We start from the raw sequence: 19,975 nt of genomic DNA, 5'->3' as shown, positions 1-19,975 counted from the left end.
CTAGTAAGCCACATTATTCAAAGAGTCCCGGATGGAAAGGCCCTGCTGCCTTCCCCAGCAGTAAATCTAGGGAGATACCCTGAGAGTATCCCTGCCTACTTAGTAGTCTCCTAAAGGTAGGTGTGGTTGTTCTCTTTACGCATCTGTCTGTCTCTCTGGTCAGTGGGTCCCCTGTCTGGCTGTGGAAGTAAGTTTAAAAAGTCAGCCTGGCCAGGCACGGTGGCCCACACCTGTAATCCCAGCACTTTGGGAGGCCGAGGCAGGTAGATCACCTGAGATCAGGAGTACAAGACTAGTCTGACCAACGTGGTGCAACCCCGTCTCTAAAAATACAAAAATTAGCCGGGTGTGGTGGTGTACGCCTGTAGTCCCAGCTATTCAGGAGGCTGAGGCAGGAGAATTGCTTGAACCTGGGAAGCAGAGGTTACAGTGAGCAGAGATCGCACCACTGCACTCCAGCCTGGGCGACAGAGAAAGACTCCATCTCAAAAAAAGTTAGCTCAAGGGGCCAGGCATGGTGTAATCACACCTGTAATCCAGTACTTTGGGAGACCGAGACGGGTAGATTCCTTTAGCCAAATGGTTTGAGACTAGCCTGGGCAACATAGTGAAACCTCATCTGTACAAAAAAATACAAAAAAAAAAAAATTCGCTGGGCATAGTGGCACATGCCTGTGGTCCCAGCTACTTAGGAGGCTGAGGTGGGAGGATCACTTGAGCCCAGGGCATCAAGGCTGCAGTGAGCCGTGATCATGCCACTGCACTCCAGCCTGAGTGACAGAGCAAGACCCTGTCTCTATAAAAATAAAAAAAAGTCAGCTTAAGGGAAATTATTTTTGGTATTTTTATACAACCATATTTTCCAAGCCCAAAATCAGAAGTCTGGGTCTGAGGAAGAATTTTTACAGCATTCCAGGGACAAGGCCAGGAGAATTTGTTTGGATGCTGAAATATTGGAATTATTAGAATATAGTTTGTAGGAAGCAAGAGAGAGAAAATATCTAAAATTGGAACTACCCCCAGAAAATCAGCGGCAATCTATGTTTGCTGTAGCACTAGAGGAAAATACTTTTTTTAATAGGTAAAAATAAGCTTCTTGACCAAGCTCTGTCATCAATACACAGATGACTGGAAACTAGTTAACTTAATGTGTCTAGACCTTGGTTTTCCTCATCTACCAGAAAGAGAAATCTACCCACCCTTAGGAGATTATGTGAAGACCTTTGACATCAATAATATGAAAATGCTTTAAAATAAAAGAGCCCAATTTCAAACTGTGTGACATGTTTGTTAGCCTTCAGACTTTTTTCCTTTTGAAAATGATCACAGTGGCTCACACCTGTAATCCTTACACTTTGGGAGGCCGAGGTGGGCGGATCAGCTGAGGTCAGGAGTTCAATACCAGCCTGGCCAACACAGCAAAACCCCATCTCTACTAAAAAAATAAAAATTAGCCAAGCACGGTGGCGCACGCCTATAGTCCTAGCTACTTGGGAGGCTTAGGCAGGAAAACCATTTGAACCCAAGAGGCAGAGGTTGCAGTGAGCCAAGATCATGCCACTGCACTCCAGCCTTGGTGACAGAGCAAGACTCTGTCTCAAAAAAAAAAAAAAGATAAAGAAAATGGTCAATTAAAATGTATAGGAGGCTGGGCGTGGTGGCTCACGCCTGTAATCGCAGTACTTTGGGAGGCCGAGGCAGGTGGATCGGGAGGTCAGGAGTTCGAGACCAGCCTGGCCAACGTGGTGAAACCCCCCTCTACTAAAAATACAAAAAAGTAGCTGGGTATGGTGGCATGCGCCTGTGATCCCAGCTACTCAAGAGCCTAAGGCAGGAGAATCGCTAGAATCCAGGAGGCAGAGGCTGCGGTCAGCAGAGATCACGCCACTGCGCTCCAGCCTGGGCAACAGAGCAAGACTCTGTCTAAAAAAAAAAAAAAAAAAAAAAAAAGATAGAGGATCAGTATCCGGACTCTCAAACAGAAATGTGTAAGAGAAGAGCACAGCCGAGATCCAGCCACTGCACTCCAGCCTGGGCGACAGAGCGAGACTCCATCTCAAAAAAAAAAAAAAAAAAGAGAAGAGCACAGAAAGTCCTATTTTGTTTACTTGCTAAATCTCTGTGGTATTCAGGAGGAAGAAAAAGGAGAAAGTAAATACAGAATTGTGACTTTCTGTTTCGCTTAATAAAGATTTTAGTAATCCAGCCGGGCACGGTGGCTCACACCTGTAATCCCAGCACTTTGGGAGGCTGAGGTGGGCGGATCACAAGGTCAGGAGTTCGAGACCATCCTGGCCAACATAGTGAAACCCCGTCTCTACTAAACATACAAAAAAATTAGCTGGGCGAGGTGGCGGGCGCCTGTAGTCCCAGCTACTCGGGAGGCTGAGGCAGGAGAATGGCGGGAACCTGGTAGGCAGAGCTTTCAGTGAGTGGCGATCATGTCACTGTACTCCAGCCTGGGGACAAAGCAAGACTCCGTCTCAAAAAAAAAAAAAAAAAAGATTTTAATAATCCAAGGGAGTAGAATTGTGCTCTACAAGGGAGTAGAAGTAGCAGGTCCGGTTGAGATTTTGGACAAGTAGGTTAGAAAGCTGTCCTTTGCAGTACCCAGCAGTAGATTAAAATTTAGAGTGGAGCTTTCGGAATAATCTTTGCTGTTTTTGTTTGTTTGTTTGTTTGTTTGTTTGTTTGTTAAAAGAGATGAGGTCTCATTTTGTTGCCCAGACTTGTCTCAAACTCCTGGCCTCAAGCATTCCTCCTATCTCAGCCTTCCAAAGTTTTGAGATTACAAGTGTGAACCACTAAACCTGGCCTCTTTTTTTTTTTTATTATTCTTGTTATATCGCTGATCTCATATGACATCCTCTCTTTGGTTCCAGACTGTAAAAGGTGGGATTTCAGAGACACGTATTGAAAAGAGAATTGTGATCACAGGAGATGCTGATATTGACCATGATCAGGTGAGAATGTTGAGGAGCTCTGGGCCTGGGAGGGGTCCCTGGGCAGGAAGACTGACGAATACAGGAGTTTGTTTGCCATCTTCATCTGCAAAAAGCCTCTTTGGCCACTGTAGCTCTTAATTGAGAAGAAAGACAAAGAGAATCAAAGTAAGAGGCCTGTGGGATGGAGGCCACAGATTGAGGAGCCAGGAAATGTAATGGAAAGAACATGAGCTTTGGATTCCAAGACTTGATTCAATTGCTAGTTCTTACTATATTCTAGCTGTTAACTCTCTGGGCCTCCATTCCACATCTGTAAGATGAAGATGATAGTATCTCCCTCTCAGGGTTGTTGTGAGAATCGGGTGAAATACTGGATGAACAGCTGGTGGCACGTGGTGAGCTCAGTTAAATGGAGCTATTGTTATTCCGAAGGTACAGGTACCTGAACCCATGCTAGACAACATCAAAACAAAGGGAAGCATGCCCCTACCCTTAGAGAGTGGAACAGCTGAGAAGACACGAGCAGGAGTATAGTATAGTGGGTAAGACACCAGCAGACTCGAAACTTGTTTTCTGCCCTACATCTTTAACTTGCTGTGTGACCTTGGGCAAATCACTTTACCGCTGATTTTTTGTCCTCTCCTAAAAGAGAGTGGGTTGATCTAGATAATTTCTGGGCCTGAGTGCTAAAATTCTATATTTTTATGTTAATTGGGTACTAATTGTGTGCTGCAAGCAATTAGCAAATAATAAGGTCAGGATTAATGTTCCCAATTCTCTGCTGGGTGATGTTAGAACAGTAAAGCTGCAGAGAAGAGGGGGCGGAAGACACTGCATGCAAATACTTCTGGAATCACTGACAGGGTTGCTGGAGCAATAATTCTGTGGCCTTTTTATGCTGATATGCTGAGTGCCTTTAAAAAAAGAAAAACTGAGCTACAGTGCTGGCAGTTCCCTTGGAGGCAGGGTTGAGAGTTACAGCTGAGAATAGCGGGCACAGGGTCCCAGAAATGAGGCCACAAAGCCTAAATATCTTGCAGCCTGTTGGCCCAGCTCAGTGGGTCCTGCTGCTTGAGAAGCCTGCACCCACCCACTCAGTCTGGTGTGATCTGAGCCCCTGCTATGTGCTCAGTCTGCACTAGACGGCAAAAGCAATGGGGTTAAAGGTGTTTGAGGTTTGGAGTGAGACAGACCTGGGTTGAATCCTGACTCTGCGACCTAACTGGTTATATGCCCCTGAGCAACTTATCTTACTAATCTGAGCTCTAGTTTCACCATCTGTAAAATAAGGATGATTACAGGTTTCTTCCAGGGTCTAAGGGCCAAGCACACTCGATAGCTCAGAGGGATGCTCCAGTGTCCCTCAGTTCTTCTAGTTACTGAGAGTGCATGGAAGGGGTAAGCTGTGGTACACTCTGGCTGGGGAGGGAGGCACTTTAAGAACTGTTAAGGAGAAGCAGTGTGGAGCAGCAGACTTTCATAGACAGGTGGGCGGAGGCAGAATCACCAAAGAGAAGACTTGAACTGGGCTTGAGTGTGAGCAGATGGGTTGGGCAAACAGGATCAGGGAGAATGGGCAGGGGCCCGTAGAGGTGGTAGTTCTAAGAATGCCGTTCATAGAGCCAGGAGACCAAAAGAGGGTTTTCGTTCTTCCCTTGCCCCTTCTAAAGATGATTCTTAAGAGCCAGGTGAGTAGTCAGCTGGTCATTTCTAGCTGAGTCCTTTTCCATAAGGGAGCCTACAAATTCAGAGACTGCAGCCCAAAGAGGATGGTGTTTTTGCTCTTTTGACTTTCCCTCTGCTCTCTTTAGCTTTTCTAAAGTAATCAAAGCTCCTCCAGATCCTCAAACTAAACCCTCAGAAACTAAACAACAGTGTGGTAAAGAGGAAAGTCTGATCGACTTGAGTTAAAATCCCTATTGCACAGCTGGGCGTGGTGACTCACGCCTATAATCCCAGCACTTTGATAGGCCAAGCAGGGTGGATCACCTGAGGTCGGGAGTTTGAGACCAGCCTGGCCAATGTGGCAAAACACCATCTCTACTAAAAATATAAAAATTAGCCAGGTGTGGTCGCGGGCACCTGTAACCCCAGCTACTTGGGAGGCTGAGGCATGAGAATCGCTTGAACCCAGGGGTTTCAGTGAGTCAAGATCACGCCACTGCACTCCAGCCTGGGCAGTGAGAATCCATCTCAAAAAGAAAAAAAAAAAAAATCCCTGTTTCACTACCTACTAGCTATGAAACAATAAGCACTTTACTGAAATTCGATTTCCTTACCTATAAAATGCAAATAATGACATTACCTTAATTCACTAAGTTGTAAAGTTCAAGTAAATAATAAGTAATGATAATATTTATCTTAATAAATAATATAGTTATTAATAAATAATAAATAACTTAATAGAGTTTAAGTAATAAGTAATGTGGTTAGGCTAGTGCATGGCATATAACAGTCCCTTCTCCTCTTCCTTCCTTTCTTCTGTTTTGGCCAAGGACATCTTCCTTTTCCTTGCACACTTCTTTACTTTCCTCTCCTGTCCTGAACTTGCCAATTACCCCATGTTGAACATAGATTTTGTTTTGTCCTTTAGATTCACATCTTGAGTAAATCCTCTCTGACCCCCCTAGGTATAACAGATAGATAATAGATAGGTATAATAGATAATATAGGCCGGGCGCGGTGGCTCACACCTGTCATCCCAGCACTTTGGGAGGCCAAGCCAGGTGGATCATTTGAGGTCAGGAGTTCGAGACCAGCCTGGCCAACATGGTGAAACTCCATCTCTACTAAAAATACAAAAATTAGCTGGGCACGGTGGTACATGCCTATAATCCCAGATACTTGGGAGGCTGAGGCAGGAGAATTGCTTGAACCTGGGAGGTGGAGGTTGCAGTGAGCTGAGATCACACCACTGCACTCCAGCCTGGGTGACAGAGCGAGACTCCATCTCAAAAAAAAAAAAAAGGCCGGGCGCAGTGGCTCAAGCCTGTAATCCCAGCACTTTGGGAGGCCGAGACGGGCGGATCACGAGGTCAGGAGATCGAGACCATCCTGGCTAACACGGTGAAACCCCGTCTCTACTAAAAAAATACAAAAAACTAGCCGGGCGAGGTGGCGGGCGCCTGTAGTCCCAGCTACTCGGGAGGCTGAGGCAGGAGAATGGCGTAAACCCAGGAGGCGGAGCTTGCAATGAGCTGAGATCCGGCCACTGCACTCCAGCCTGGGCGACAGAGCGAGACTCCGTCTCAAAAAAAAAAAAAAAAAAAAAAAAAGATCATATAACAGATACAGCTATGACCTCTGAAGCCCCTCTCTAGCTCCTGGAAGTCAGCGCTAACCTTCCCTGTCCCTGTGTTAATAGTCCAGAAGCCTCCCTATGCAGGATAGGGTGGGTAAGGTAATTATCAGCTTGGCTTAGCCCAAAGCTGCCCTGGTACTGCAAACGGGAGTACTGGATTTGTCAGAACATCAGAGAAATGATGACCCCTGCCTTCCTTTGCTGTCAGGCTATTTTCTGCCTCATGGCCCTTGTTTCTGTCTTTTGTAGGTTCTTGTACAAGCCATCAAGGAGGCAAAGGAGCAACACCCAGACATGTCAGTGACCAAGGTGGTCGTCCACCAGGAGACCGAAATTGCTGATGAATGAGCTCAGGTACTGGGCGTTCCTGCTGGGACTGAGGGGGCCCACTGTCCCAGCCTGAGAGGGCTCTGGATGGGACCCTCAGACACACTGGGAGCCCATCCCCCCAAAGAGGTGTCCACCCTGGGACTTGATAAAGGCAAAGGAGAGGCTGATGAGGAAGATATAGGAAATTATTAAGTATTTAGCTCCAACTAAAGCAGCCTGTAACAGTGCCAGCAGTATTGGGTAAGAGGAGGGACCCAAACTTGGGTATAAGCCCCCAGTCACCTCCTGTCCTGAGTCTTCATGCATCCTGCTGGAAATCCACTTCACCTTCCCCCTCTCTTCTCTCTACTGCTCTGCTCGCTGCTGTCTCAAGTCTCTTTTTTTTTTTTTTTTTTTTTTTTGAGTCGGAGTCTCAACCTGTCGCCCAGGTTTGAGTGCAATGGCATGATCTCAGCTCACTGCAACCTCTGCCTCCCGAGTTCAAACAATTCTTCTGCCTTAGCCTCCCAAGAAGCTGGGGCTACAGGCATGTGCCACCACGCCCAGCTAATTTTTGTATTTTTAGTAGAGACGGGGTTTCACCTTGTTGGCCAGGTTTATCTCGACTTCCTGACCTCAGGTGATCCACCCGCCTCGACCTCTCAAAGTGCTGGGATTACAGGGTGAGCCATCGCGCCCAGCCAGTCACAGGTGTCTTTGAGCGAGAACCTGGGAGAGCCAGAGGAAAACAAAACCAAGAAGAGCAGGACCAGGCTGTCTGGAGATGGGTGGGCGTGCAGAGCAGGGAGGGAATGGCTGAAGCTCTGAGACCAGAGTAAAGAGCTGGGAGCAGGGAAGCTGCTTTTTGGGAACCAGGGATCTAGATAAATTCATGCCTAAAAGTAATTTACAAATGACTTGAAGAAGCCACCAGTATAACTAGGTGGGGCCGGGCCCTGTAAAGCTGCTCACATCCCCGTTGTCACTGATGGCTACGGGAACTTGGCAATGGGACTGGGAAGCTTTTTCCTTTGCAGGATTTAAATTTTGCTTCTTTGTTTCCTCTAGGAACTAACCTACCCCAACTCTCTGCCCTTCTCCCGTCCAAGAGAAACCAGCAAAATGATAAAGAAGCTAACCTGCCATAGTCAGACTTCAGACTTTAAAGATTATTCTAAATCACTAGAAAATTAATTTCATTTTCTATTGGGAGTTTATACCAAGAGATTCTTCTAGATCTCACTGATCCTTTTGAAGAGCTTTTTCTATATTAGGACATCAGAATTGTTCAACTTTTCACTCTATGGACTGTTTTAAGAGTTTTTGGGTTTTTTTAATTAGGTGGTTTGTAACCCCTTCAGCCTAGCCTCTGCCCATTTATTTCCAACCCCAACAGACACGACAGGGTCCACGGAATTCTTCGGGAAATCCTCCAAGGACTCGTCAGCTGTGTTGGAGGCCAAAGCCAGCTTAGTGGGACTTCCGCATTTCTCCCTAGTCTTATCCCCTTTGGATGACAGCAGAAACTTCATGAACCAGCCCTTTCTCAGAGCCAGTGATGTGAGTGTATCAGAACGCCAGTCGGCACCAGCCCTGGTCCACAGACCTCGGAACGAGGCCCCCGTTCCTTTGTTGCGGGTGGTTTTGGTAAGGCAGAGCCCTCTGCTGAGAATGTAGTATTGTTTTCTCCTCTCCCTCCTGCTTTCTTTTTGGAGCTTCTTTGGGTCGAAGACATAAGTTGCTTCAGATATCTGATACTGTGAATGTTTGAACATATCCGTGGCCTTCACCTCTCCAGCTACCCTTTTACCTCATCAGAAGCAGTGGCTCAGCTAAGTGCTCCCCCAGCTCCCATCTCAGGAGACCAAATCTCACAGAAAAATAGGCACTTTGGGCCAAAAGCTCTAATGGAACATTTTTAGTGGTGATTTGGGGAAGGAAAGTTAATGAGGTTTTTAAAATAAGGTTTTCTAGTTTTGAGAGTGTACACTTCACACAGGGGAATGGGGTTACTTCTGTCAGATCCTGGGCCTTTCTTTCATCCCAAATGACAAGGAATGTGGCTCAGAGAAGAGGTTGTGGGTTTTCCTTTTTTGACCTTTCTTCTCTCAACAGGAACCTGCCTGAGGACACCCTTCTAGAGCAAGGAATTGGCTTTTAGGAGCCATCCTCCCCACAAGACACCACATGGCAAAGGGTACAAGCCCCAGCCCTGCTCGTTCCCACTCACCAGCTGAGGTCTGTCAGGTTTTGAAGGCTTGATTTTGTGGTGGGTTTGGGGCTTAGTTTTTCTTTTTTTGGTAAAGATAATACCCTAATTCCTGGTAAGGATTTGGGGCATAGTTGTTTTTCGTTTTGGTTTTTTTTTTTTTTTTTTGAGATGGAGTTTTGCTCTTGTTGCCCAGGCTGGAGTGCAGTGGCATGATCTCAGCTCACTGCAACCTCCACCTCCCAGGTTCAAGTAATTCTCCTGCTTCAGCCTCCCAAGTAGCTGGGATGATAGGTGCGCACCACCATGCCCGGCTAATTTTTTTATTTTTAGTAGAAACGGGGTTTCACCATGTTAGCCAGGGTGGTCTCAAACTCTGGACCTCAGGTGATCCACCCACCTCAGCCTCCCAAAGTGCTGGGATTATAGGTATGAACTACTGCGCCCGGCCGATTTGGGGCATTTTTATTCAACAGAACTTTTCTAACCTTTCAGCTGCTTCCCACAAATATATTGGCCTGGAGGCTTCTTAGAATCCCAGTTCCAGGCTAGAAGTGAACTTCCTAAAATTGACAGTGGGTATTGGGCAGCAGTCACTGGGACTCAAGGGCAGTGAGCAAGATAAATGTCTAAAGCTGATTCTCCCAACATCGTCCAAAGTCTCCACTGCCTGGGTTTTGTTTTGGCTGGTTTGAACTCATTTTGGGTGTATGCATTTTTCTTTTGGTACCCATGTGAGACATGAACAACAGGAGGGAGGGAAAGAGCCCAGGTAGGATGTGGGACAGGCTTGGGGGAAAGAGCTTGTCCTATCTCAGGAACAAACTAACAGGCTGTGGGCAGAGGGTCTGAAAGGCGGGGCTTTGGGGTAGTGCCCAAGCCTGGCCATATTGCCAGGAGTGGTGACAAGTGAGAAATGCAGCTTCCATCAAACAAACACGTGGTGCATGGCCACTGCCTGACAGCCAGATGGCCTGTAGAAAGAGCTACCAGGGCTCCCAGACCTGTGGAACAAAAAGGATGGGGAAAAGGCAGAGGGGCACTGAGTGTCCCTTTAAAAACTAACACACTGAATATTCTGTGCGATCCAGAACAGTGTGGCAGCTTTCACAGCACAGGACCATTCATCAGGGGCCTAAACGTTTCCCTCAACTCTGTCACCAACTCACTTCTCTCGGCTTCCTTGTCTGTAAATTGGATGAGAAGAGCTCTAATGCCTTTCAGGCTCTAAGAAGCCATAGATTTGGACAAGCCCAGCAAGATGGGTGTCCTTCCAGGCCTCTTCCCCTTTCCTCCATCTCTGGCAACAGTTCTTAGGGTTTGGCAATTGTTTGGATTTTTTTTCTTTCTGCAGTTGTGTGTATGTGTTTGTGTGAAGAAAAACAGACTCTGTCCAGGTAGAAATGGTGACGAGGGGAAGATAATTACATTTCCAGGGTCAGGAACTTGGCAACAGTTTTCCTGAAGTGACTCAGACACACCACAGTAACAACTCTTGCTGCAATTTTATTTTCATTTGAGAAATAAAGATTTCCCCCAAGCCACGTGAGGACTCTGGCACCCACCCACAAAGCAAACCTGTATTTATAAGCCGAGGGCTCAGGGAGCCTAACTGCGGGACCTTTCAGGGCATCGTGACCTATACCCCTCCCCCAGGCCCATCAGTGTGTGCTGGGGGGATGCTTGGCAGCTGGGGGTGAGGAGAAAACAGACCTCGGGAAACGGAGCCAGAGCTGTGGCCTAAATGATGCCCTTTGATGCTCACGGGAAATTTCTGCCCAGGATCTCAGCCCCAGGCTGGTTGTTTCCACAAATCTCTCTCAAATGTATTATTTTGGTGACAAAAATGAAGGAGCTTTGTAAATTTTTAAAAAATTATGAATCATATCAAGTAGTTGTTTACATTTCTTGAAAAAATAGGAACTCTGGCAGCAGAATCAGATTGGCAGAATCCTTAGACTACACAGGCAATAATCAAGTCTGCTGTTTTGGCCTTTTGTAGTAGGAGAAGTGGTTGTAGTGTTTAGATATGTGTTTGGTCTTGCTTCTTGTATTGCATTTTTTTCAATAAACAACAACAAAAAGAACTGACTCTGTGAGGATTGATCCACTTTTAAATTTCTCTTCTACCAGCAACTTGGGAAAAATTAAATATGGGTGGGGGAGACCTAAACTCAAGCCATTTTCTAAAGTAAGTTACCCACATTGACCAAAATGCAGCTTCAACGTTGGGTAAAGGGATTTCTGAGAACTGGCCAATGCCTTTTGCCAGCTGCAGTGAGACGCTGCAGCATAGGCCACGATAAAGGAAGGAGAGAAGGGGCTTCTCAGACTTGTTTGCAGAAGGGCCCAGACCTCAGGATGAAGGCATTGGCAGTAGTGTAGCTCTAGAGGGGTGTACCCCAGATAGCTGAGGGAAGAAAGGGATTGAGGTGGTAGGAGTTCAAGCCCCAGTCCCCGTCCCAGATGGCAGTGGAGAGTCTCACCCCATGGTCCATCTTCCCAGAGGCCCCACTCCATCACCAGTGCCGCCTTGGAGGGAGCCTGCCCCAGCCTGCAACATCCCACCCTACCTCCCAGTCTTAGGGGCCCTTGCCCACCACTTTCTTGGGTTTGCCAAGACACCGGGTACATCTCCCAGTCACCTTGGCCTGGACCTCCAGCCCCCTTAGGGCTAAGGCCACTTACAGAGGCTGAAGAAATTCCTGAGGCGAGTCCTCCACACTCCACAGTGAAACACACCCTCTCCAGCTCACTGAGCCCTGGTGCAGCTGGCATTTCTCTGCCCACATGCAGGTCAGGATGCCCTTCACAGCTGCTGTGGTCAGAGCATCCATCCCTAACCTGGGATGTGACTGAAACATCTGTTAGACATTGGGACTCCTGATCCTCTGGTCCTATTAGCATGGTCCATGCTGCAGCCTCAGAGCAGGCTGTTTTCCCCCCTCTTCAGACCCGGGCCCCCAAGTCCCCTCCTCCTCCCAATTTGGCATAGCCCCCAAGACTGAGGCGGTCCAGCCGTGGCCAGCTTCGGTGAGCACAGTCCCGAGCTGCTGGGGCCCCAAGGAGGAGCTCCCCAAGGCCCAGATCCAGAGACTTGGAATGTTCAATGCAGGAGCCAGAGGGCTGCACGGTGATGATCACATGGCCAGTCTGCGTCCGTGGACCCCAGGGTGGGGGCAGCCCGGGGCCCTTCAGCGGGTAGCTGTTGAGCAGGGCAGGTAACCCCAAGCGAGGATTAGCAGGCTCTGAACGCAGACTCCGCACTGACGGGACGGGTGAAGTACCCCGACGCGGGGACGGGTCCCAGATTTCTGGCTCTGCGCAGCCTACGGCTCGGGGAGTCCTAGGGCCAGGGCTGGGAAGGAGGGCGCAGTCCCACCCGGGGCCGTCGGGGGGCCGGAGCGCCTGGGCCCGCAGCACCCCCTGGCGGAGCCGTCGCGTCTCCAAGTCTCGGTTCTCATACAGCAGCGTGTTGGCGCAGATGAACACGAACAGGCCGACACCCATGATCACCGGCCCGAGGAGCCGCAGTCGCTCGTGCGGGCCGTGAGCCCGGCCCCCGCCGCGACCCTCGCGTCGCAGCTCGCTCAGCTGAGGCGAGCTGGTATTGACGGCCCTGGACCCCGGGGCCCCGGCCCGGTGCGGCCAGTAGCCGGCCACAGCGATGCCCATACCCACCAGTACCACGAGCGCCCCCAGCGCCGCGAACGCCCCCGACGGCGAGCGCAGCCGCAGCCGCGCCCGCACCCGCAGAGGCTCTGGCGGGGAGCGCGGGCGCCGGCGGCGGCCCAGGCGGCGGCCCAGGCGAGAGACGCGGCCCTCGGGGCTCCTCCGCACCTCCCCGCATTCTTCGGGGCTCCCAGCTGTCATCTCGCTGTCGTCTGGGCGCTCTGCGGAGAGAAGATGGGAGGCAAGGACTGGACCGACGGGCCTCTAGCTTCAGGGCGCCAGGTTCGGGGCGCAAATCCGGGAGGGAAGCTCCGGCCGCCCAGCCCAGGCCGCTTGGAGATCCCTGGCGGCCACCCCCGGAATTTCCCGGGCGGCGAGGCGGGGAGCCGCCCCCGCTCGGGTTTTCCGCAGCGGAGCTCCGAGCCAGGGACGCGCGGCAGAAGCCGGAGTTGGCCCGGCCCGCGGGCGGAGAGGAGGGAGGAGGGCGCAGGCTGCTCCCTGGCGCATCCCGGGCTGAGAGTCTCCTGCCGCCTGTGTCCGGTTCGCAAGCCCGCGGGTCTTGGGCCTCGGGAAACGCGCGGCCCCCAGCAGCCGCGTCTCCAAGGTAAGTACTTCCCAGGCTCGACCCCACCCCCGCACGTGGCTGCACCGTAGCAAAGGGGGCGGGGGCGCTCGGGCCTCCCAGGTCCGCAGGGGTCGCTAGCTGGGCCCCACCTCCCCCCTACTGCGCTTTACATACCGCAGCGCGGGAGGAGGGGGCGTCACCAGCTCCAGCCTCTCCCTGCCCGCCCCCTCCTTCCAGACCTCCTCCGCCGGCACCGAAGCTGCAGCAGGAGCGACTTGAGCTAGACACCGGGAAGACCGCTCGGACCAAGACCAGCCAGACAGAGGAGAGGCGGCGCCGACTTTGCCCAAGATTTCCATCAAGTCCACGCATGAGAGGCTTCTCCCTCCCTCAGCGGCCGGGCTGAGGCCACGGCAGGAGGCGGGGGTGCCGGTGCCGGGCGCTGGGCCCCCCGGGACGGATGCCCTCCCGGCTCTCCCGTCGGCCCGGGCAAGGCTGTTCCCAGGTTGCGGCGTTTCCAATTCGGGCTCCTCCGGATGAATCATCCCCCTTTCCCGCCGCCTGGCCTCCTCTCCCGCCTCCTCCGCCCGAGGCCTCCGTGGCCCGTGGCCCGGCCAGAGCAGCACCGCCCCTGCGCCTCGGGATCCGGGCCGCACAGCTTAAGCTCTCCGGATTGCTGGCCGCGCCCTGCCTGCGGCCTGTGGCCTGGATCCCGGCTCCAGCAGGAGTAGCCGAGCTGCGTGCGGTGTGGCCCCCACGAAAGGGAGGGTGAGGGAGAAGACGCGGCCCCCGCCCAGGCGCCCCAGGCCTCAGGAGAGGAGGCTCAGGGCCTAGCTGTCCAGGGTCGTCCTCACTGCCCGCGTCCGCTTCCTAAAAAACCACCGCGCTGGAGCCCGTAGCCGAAACCTCGGGGAGGCAGCCTTGCTCCCCCACCCACACCCCATCTGCACCCCGAAGCTCAAAGCAGGACACCCATCCCTGCCTCCGACCGGTGCGCTCAAGGCCGGGGCCTAGCAGGGAGCCGCCACTCTCCCGCGTCCAAAGCCTGGTTTCACAGATTGCAACTACGGCCCAGGAAGGCCGGGGAGCCTGCCCGACCCCGCACTAGGCGGGGACTCTGCCAGGTCCGACGCCGGGCTCCGGGGCCCCAGCCCTAGGCCCCTCTCAGGACAGCCACGGGAGTGTCCGGGAGGAAGCGAGGCCCATCCCCTCCTTGTCTCTGAGTTTGCAGCCCTTTCCCCAACCCGCAACCGGAGGAGCGATCACCGCTTCAAGCCAAAGCTGGCGCCCCCAGCCCCGGCTCCAGCAAGGTCACCCAGAGCCCTCACGCGTCGCTGCCGCGAGGGAGGCGAAAACAAGCAGAGTGGGGACATGGGGACACGCTCAGAGACCCCGCGCCGTGGAGGGAGTGGGCCGACGCTGGGGACACCAGGGAGGCGGAAACGGGGACACAGCGCACAACCCGACGGAAGCTGCTGAGGCCGAGTACCCAGGACTCCAGGGTCCCGCCACCGCCCGCGTCCACACTCCCGCCTAGGAGAACGGGAGGGCTGCGCTCCCGCCCCAGGGGCCCTGACCGAGGGAGGAACCAAACGAAAAGTTGGGAAAAGTGGAGTGCGGACCCTTGGACCCCAGCTCGGCTCACCTGGCGCCGCAGCGCCGCGCGGGTCCGGGTCCCAATCCGCGCGCCAAGGCTCCCGAGCCCCCCGCGTCTCCACTGCCCGGCCCCCGCCCCGGCCCCGGCTCCGCCCCGGCCCCGCCTCCAGCCCCGGGGACCGTCCGACCTGCGCGGTGCCCGGCCCCACTGCCGCTGAAAGGCGGCAGCTCAGGTCGGAGAATCGCAGGTAGGCGCCGTGTGCGCGCCTGGTGACTCCGGTCACCCGGGGCCCGAGTCCTGCCATCCCCACTCTCCCACCCCCAGCTTACATCGGTCGCAAAGGCCCAGAAGGGCGCCCCCTTCCTGCATGGGGAAACTGAGACCCGGGACCCAGGAGCTCCGACTCCCGCACGTCCTCCCCCGCCTCCCAGAGCCCCTCATCCCAGGCTCCCGGTGAGCTTCCCGGAGGAGGCGGCCCGCGTCCCTGCTCTGCCCCGGCCCCGCAGCCCTTCCTGTCGCTGAACCTCGCGGACTTCATCTGTGCAATGGGCACCACGGCGTCAGCCTCGCAAGATGCCGAGAGGCTAGAGCCAGACGCCAAGGCCAGCCCGGGGCGACTCCGCGAGCCCCCAGCGAAAGCAGCACCCGGGGAGGGGCGGGCCTCGTAGCTTAACGGACCGGACGGGATGCGGAGGTGCCGCCGGGTACCCCTAAGAACAGGCGCCCCTTCGCCAGTGGGGAAGCGGGTTTGTTCCCAATAACGGGGAGGGCACTGAGAGCTGCGACCCCGCCGACGAGCCCGAAGAGGGCAGCCGGTCCTTCGCGCCCTCCCGCCCCTGGAGGCAGGAATGCAGAGCCGGGGAGCCAGGGCGGCCGGCGGTCGGCCCAGTTTCCATGATGCGCGGGGAGGGCTCGGTGGAGGCGGCGGCCGATTTCCAGGCTCAGCGGTCAGGCCGGGCCCCCCGGGAGGAATTTCCGGCCTAGGATTGATTAAGGCCCGCCCCTCTCCCCGGCCGTGGAGACCCCCGGTGCGCGGCCTGGGGGAGGGGCGCTAATGAGACCCGGCTGCGCGCCGCGGGCGGGGAGGGGACCCGAGGAAGGGGTGGGCCGAGGCCACCCCCCGACGCGGGGCGGAGCCGGGTCCCAGAGCCGCACGGCCAGGCCAGACCTTGAACCCGAGCGCCCGCCCTCTGGGTCGGCGGAGACTGGGTGTGCATCAGCGCCCCCGGGACCCCCTCTCCCAGCTCTTGGGAGCCAAGCCTCCTTGAGAGCCCCCTCGGGGGGTCGGTGAGGTCACGGGCGGACCAGAGGGGCCACAGTGGGGAAGACCGAGCCTCGGCTCCCGGGCTTCATCCCTGCGAGTCCGGGTGCGAGAGCGAAGCCAGGGCCTCCGTCCTGCCTCCCCAGTCCGACTGGAGTCTCCTGAGGTCTCGGTCCGCTCCACGGGGCCCCCCTCCAGCTCTTTTACCTGGGACCCCTGCCACCATCGACCCTCCCCTTCGTCCACTCCCGGCACACTGACCCCACCGCGGTCGCACCTCCACCTCCCACCCCTGGGCTCCCCTCAATCCCACCCCACGCCTGCCCCTCCCGGCCCACTGCTCTTCCTACAACAAACCCGGCTTCTGGTCCGACTCCCTGGGCCCCTCGATCATCCCCTGCCTCCAGCTCTGTGAAGGGCCCTTTGTCCACCCAAGCACGGGTCAGCCTTGGCCCCTTCCTCTCCCCCTCTCATCCCACACACAGAGCCTTTGGGGCCCTGCTCTTTTCATCTGGGGCCAGCCACCTTCTCCCTTTCCCGTGGCCACTGTGCTGCTCCGGCGTCCAGGCTCCTCCGGGAGCCCATGGTCTCCTGCCTCCCCGTGTCCCAGTGCGCTGCACAGGCAGCAAGGGTTTCCACTCTGAATCTGAGCCTGCCACTCCCTGCTTAAAACCATCAGTGACTCCCCAAATCGAGTTTGAAATCTCTCTTTGTCTCCACAAACTGGCTCTGAGCCTCTTACACTCCCTCGGGGCTTGGTTGGTCCTTGCTTCCTGGCAGGAACACTTACCCCCTGGTCGTGCCCTTGCTGCCTTCTAGGCATCCTTCAGACCCTGGGCCTTCCCCCAGCCTTCAGACCAGGTCAGTACCCGCTGTCCTGCTCCGTTATACATCCTCACGACACCAGCAGCTTCCCTGTGCACCTGCAAACTGAAACCAGTGGGAGTGGAGTCTGTTTCCTGTCTTGTGTCCCCACTGGCCGTGACTCTGAGGGGCAGGACTGGGTCTGTCTTGCTCATCCCTGGAGCCCTGTGCCCAGCACAGTGTCTGCCCACAGCTGGCCATCCCCATTAGAGGAGGGCATGCAGCCTGTGTCTCCTCCAGCCCGAATCCCTTCCTGATCTCCACACCAGGTGCCCTGGCCCAGACAGCAGGAGAGAAAGGACTCATCTCTGTCTCAGACTCCCCATTTGTACAAAGGGAGAAATAATACCTACCCCGCAGTGTTGTTTTGAAGGTTAAGTAAGAGTTCACATGTGGCCAGGTGTGGTGGCTCACACTTGTAATCCCAGCACTTTGAGAGGCTGAGGAGGGAGGATCACTTGAGCCTAGGAGTTCAAGACCAGCCAGGGCAACATAGCAAGACCCTGTCTCTACAAAAAATTTAAAAATTAGCCAGGCACCATGGCACGTGCCTATAGTCCCAGCTACTCGGAAGACTGAGGCAGGAGGATCTCTTGACCCCAGAAGTTTGAGGCTACAGCGAACCATGATTGCAAAGCCTGGGTGACAGAGTGAGATCCTGTTTCAAAAATGTTGTAAAGGGGCAGAGTGTGGTAGCTCATGCCTGTAATCCCAGCACTTTGGGAGGCCGAGATGGGAGGATGACTTGAGGTCAGGAGTTAGAGACCAGCCTGGCCAAATGGTGAAACCTCATCTCTACTAAAAATACAAAAATTAGCTGGGTGTGGTGGTGGGTGCCTGTAATTCCAGCTACTCGGGAGGCTGAGGCAGGAGAATCACTTGAACCCAGGAGGTGGAGGTTGCAGTGAGCCAAGATGGCACCACTGCACTCCAGCCTGGGCGACAGAGTCGACTTTGTCTAAAAAGGAAAAACAAAAGCTTGTATAATAGGAAGATGACCAAATAAGGAAACAAATAAGTTCTTCAAAGGAGATTTATTGTCCAGGAAAGGATTCTATGGAGCCTGAAAGGATTTGGAGCCAGAAGAGGTATATAAGCTTGAACCCAGGAGGCAGAGGTTGCAGTGAGCCGAGATGGCACCACTGTACTCCAGCCTGGGTGACAGAGTGAGACTCGGTCTCAAAAATAAAAAATAAAAAAAGGGTTCACATGTTGAGTGCCTGGCACAAAGTGGGTTCCAGTAAACACCTGTCCCTCTTCTGACCATGACGTTTCAGGTACAGAGGGCAGTGTCTGGGGGTGGGTAGAAACCTTCCCTGGGGTTACTGGGGTGACAGAGGAGGGAAGGGCCCCCTTTCCCAGGTGTCCTGTTTAATTCTCTTGAGAGCTACAGGAGGTCAGTGCTGTGCCCAGTTCACGTATGTGGCTGGGAAGAAGCAAAGCAACTCGCCCACGGGCACGGCCAGGCTGATCAGTGCCCACTTCTGTTTGGAGGGACCTTCCCCAGGACTGCTCGGCTAGACCCTGTGAACGTGCAGCTGTGTGGGCAGCTAGTGGCCTCAATATTGGGGCACTGATTGCTCCCAGGAGGCCAGGAGCCTTCCTGAATCTGCCCTGGCATCTGTGTGACCTGGACTCCACTTCTGAATTTGGAGGGGCCTGGATGAGATGTCCCCTGGGGACCAGGGGGTGAACATTTCTCCCCTAACCTTCTCTGTGGGAGCAGGAAACCTGATTCAGTGACCCCAAGGCCCCTGCCAACCTGAGGCTCCATGTCCTCTCCAAAAGCCACCTCATAGAGGGAATGGCTGTTGCCTCCTGCATGTCCGCCCTCCCCGGGCCATGGCACAGTGGGGCCTGCAAATTCATTTTCTCCCATCCCCACTTTAGGAACATCCCATCTGGGCTGCCTGGGCTCCAGTCTCTGGATGGCTGGGAGGGCTCGGAGGACACAGCCTGCTGCTAAGGTGGTCTCTGACACTGTGCCTTACGGCTCCTATCCAGAGACACCACAGCCTCAACTAAGAATTTGGAGCCCAGCTTCAAAGGGGAGAGCATAGTCTGGGGCTTGGTGTCGCTGTTGCTGCTGAGTCGTCTGCTGGGTGCTGGGCAAGTCCCAGCCCTTCTCGCCACCCCTGCCTCTGTCATGAGCCCTTCGTAGGTGCGACTGGCGTGCAGAGTCAGGGAGAGATGATTGGAAAGTAGAATCCAGATTCCTGGTCTCAATGCCCCATTATATAAAGGCTGAATCAATACCCAGAGAGGGGCAATGACTTGCCCAGGGTGACCCAGCTAAGGAATGGTGGAGTTGGACTTCAAGCCCCACGGTCACAAAGTCCTATTTGGGACTCAGGATCTTAGAGGGCAAAGGTCCTGAAATGTGAACCCCAAATCCATCTCCTCCCACTGCATGAAAGCTCTGACCTGGGTGAATCTGGGCTCCTTACGGATGTCTCTGGGCTCCTGCGGAAGCCTGAGCAAGAATGAGCTCCCCATCTCCATGGCTCTCTGTAGCCCAGAGAAGACACAGAGGCAGGGCCTGGGTAAAGCTGGGAAGGTCAAGGAGATGAGACCCTCCTGTGATGCCAGCCTCCTGCCTGAGTCCTTTGGCAGAGGGATAACAGTAGGAACAGCACCATCTCACTGAGCTGCCCCTGGCTACCAGGACCTTTGTACCCATCACTTAAGAGTGCGAGACAGGCCGGGCGCGGTGGCTCAAGCCTGTAATCCCAGCACTTTGGGAGGCCGAGACGGGCGGATCACGAGGTCAGGAGATCGAGACCATCCTGGCTAACACGGTGAAACCCCGTCTCTACTAAAAAATACAAAAAACTAGCCGGGCGAGGTGGCGGGCGCCTGTAGTCCCAGCTACTCGGGAGGCTGAGGCAGGAGAATGGTCTAAACCCGGGAGGCGGAGCTTGCAGTGAGCTGAGATCCGGCCACTGCACTCCAGCCTGGGTGACAGAGCAAGACTCTGTCTCAAAAAAAAAAAAAAAAAAAAAAAAGAGTGCGAGACAATCCTGTGAACCTGGCGCAGCACTCACCTGTAGCACACATGTGGAAACAGCTTCACCAGGTCCAGCCCTGTCTGTGGTCACACAGCTGGTCAGTGGCGGAGCCAGGGTCAGAAGTAGGTGTGGTGGGGTTTTTGTTGTTGTTGTTGTTGTTTAGTTTGGGGGTTTTTTGAAATGGAGTCTCACTCTGTTACCCAGGCTGGAGTGCAGTGGCACGATCTCAGCTCACTGCAACCTC

At 54.1% G+C, this 19,975-nt stretch overlaps 2 protein-coding genes across 52 annotated transcripts in view; one reads left to right on the top strand and one right to left on the bottom strand.

Moving 5' to 3' along the window:
* The window catches only part of EPB41 (erythrocyte membrane protein band 4.1), a 232,990-nt gene extending 222,142 nt beyond the window's left edge, over positions 1–10,848 (top strand). For 43 of the 50 annotated variants that reach the window (XM_074014542.1, XM_074014591.1, XM_074014624.1 and 40 more), the window contains 3 exons: positions 2,883–2,963; positions 6,496–6,600; positions 7,624–10,848. In XM_074014542.1, coding sequence (XP_073870643.1) covers positions 2,883–2,963; positions 6,496–6,594 — 180 coding nt within the window. In that variant the 3' untranslated portion in view covers positions 6,595–6,600; positions 7,624–10,848. The remainder of the gene's footprint in view (positions 1–2,882; positions 2,964–6,495; positions 6,601–7,623) is intronic. The other 7 variants (XM_074014571.1, XM_074014538.1, XM_074014620.1 and 4 more) reach the window with 1 other exon arrangement.
* TMEM200B (transmembrane protein 200B) lies at positions 10,255–14,684 on the bottom strand. 2 transcript variants are annotated; one of them, XM_065526385.2, is made up of 2 exons: positions 13,176–14,684; positions 10,255–12,657 (listed from the first exon to the last, which is right to left on the bottom strand). In XM_065526385.2, the coding sequence occupies exon 2, from the start codon at positions 12,635–12,637 to the stop codon at positions 11,714–11,716; it is 924 nt and encodes a 307-aa protein (XP_065382457.1). In that variant the 5' UTR covers positions 12,638–12,657; positions 13,176–14,684; the 3' UTR covers positions 10,255–11,713. The 2 variants fall into 2 exon arrangements, with proteins under 2 accessions (XP_065382457.1, XP_015295073.3); XM_015439587.4 differs by having other exon boundaries at positions 14,647–14,684.
* Positions 14,685–19,975: the final 5,291 nt, after the last annotated feature.

Source organism: Macaca fascicularis, chromosome 1, assembly GCF_037993035.2.
Source record: "Macaca fascicularis isolate 582-1 chromosome 1, T2T-MFA8v1.1".
NCBI lineage: Eukaryota > Metazoa > Chordata > Mammalia > Primates > Cercopithecidae > Macaca > Macaca fascicularis.
The sequence above is the reverse complement of the archived record's forward strand: the minus strand, read 5'-3'. Positions and strand labels throughout refer to the sequence as shown.

What these genes read in the sequence shown, in the direction of transcription:
- TMEM200B (XM_065526385.2), bottom strand. Translation starts at nt 12,637, where the DNA reads ATGACAGCTGGGAGCCCCGAAGAATGCGGGGAGGTGCGGAGGAGCCCC.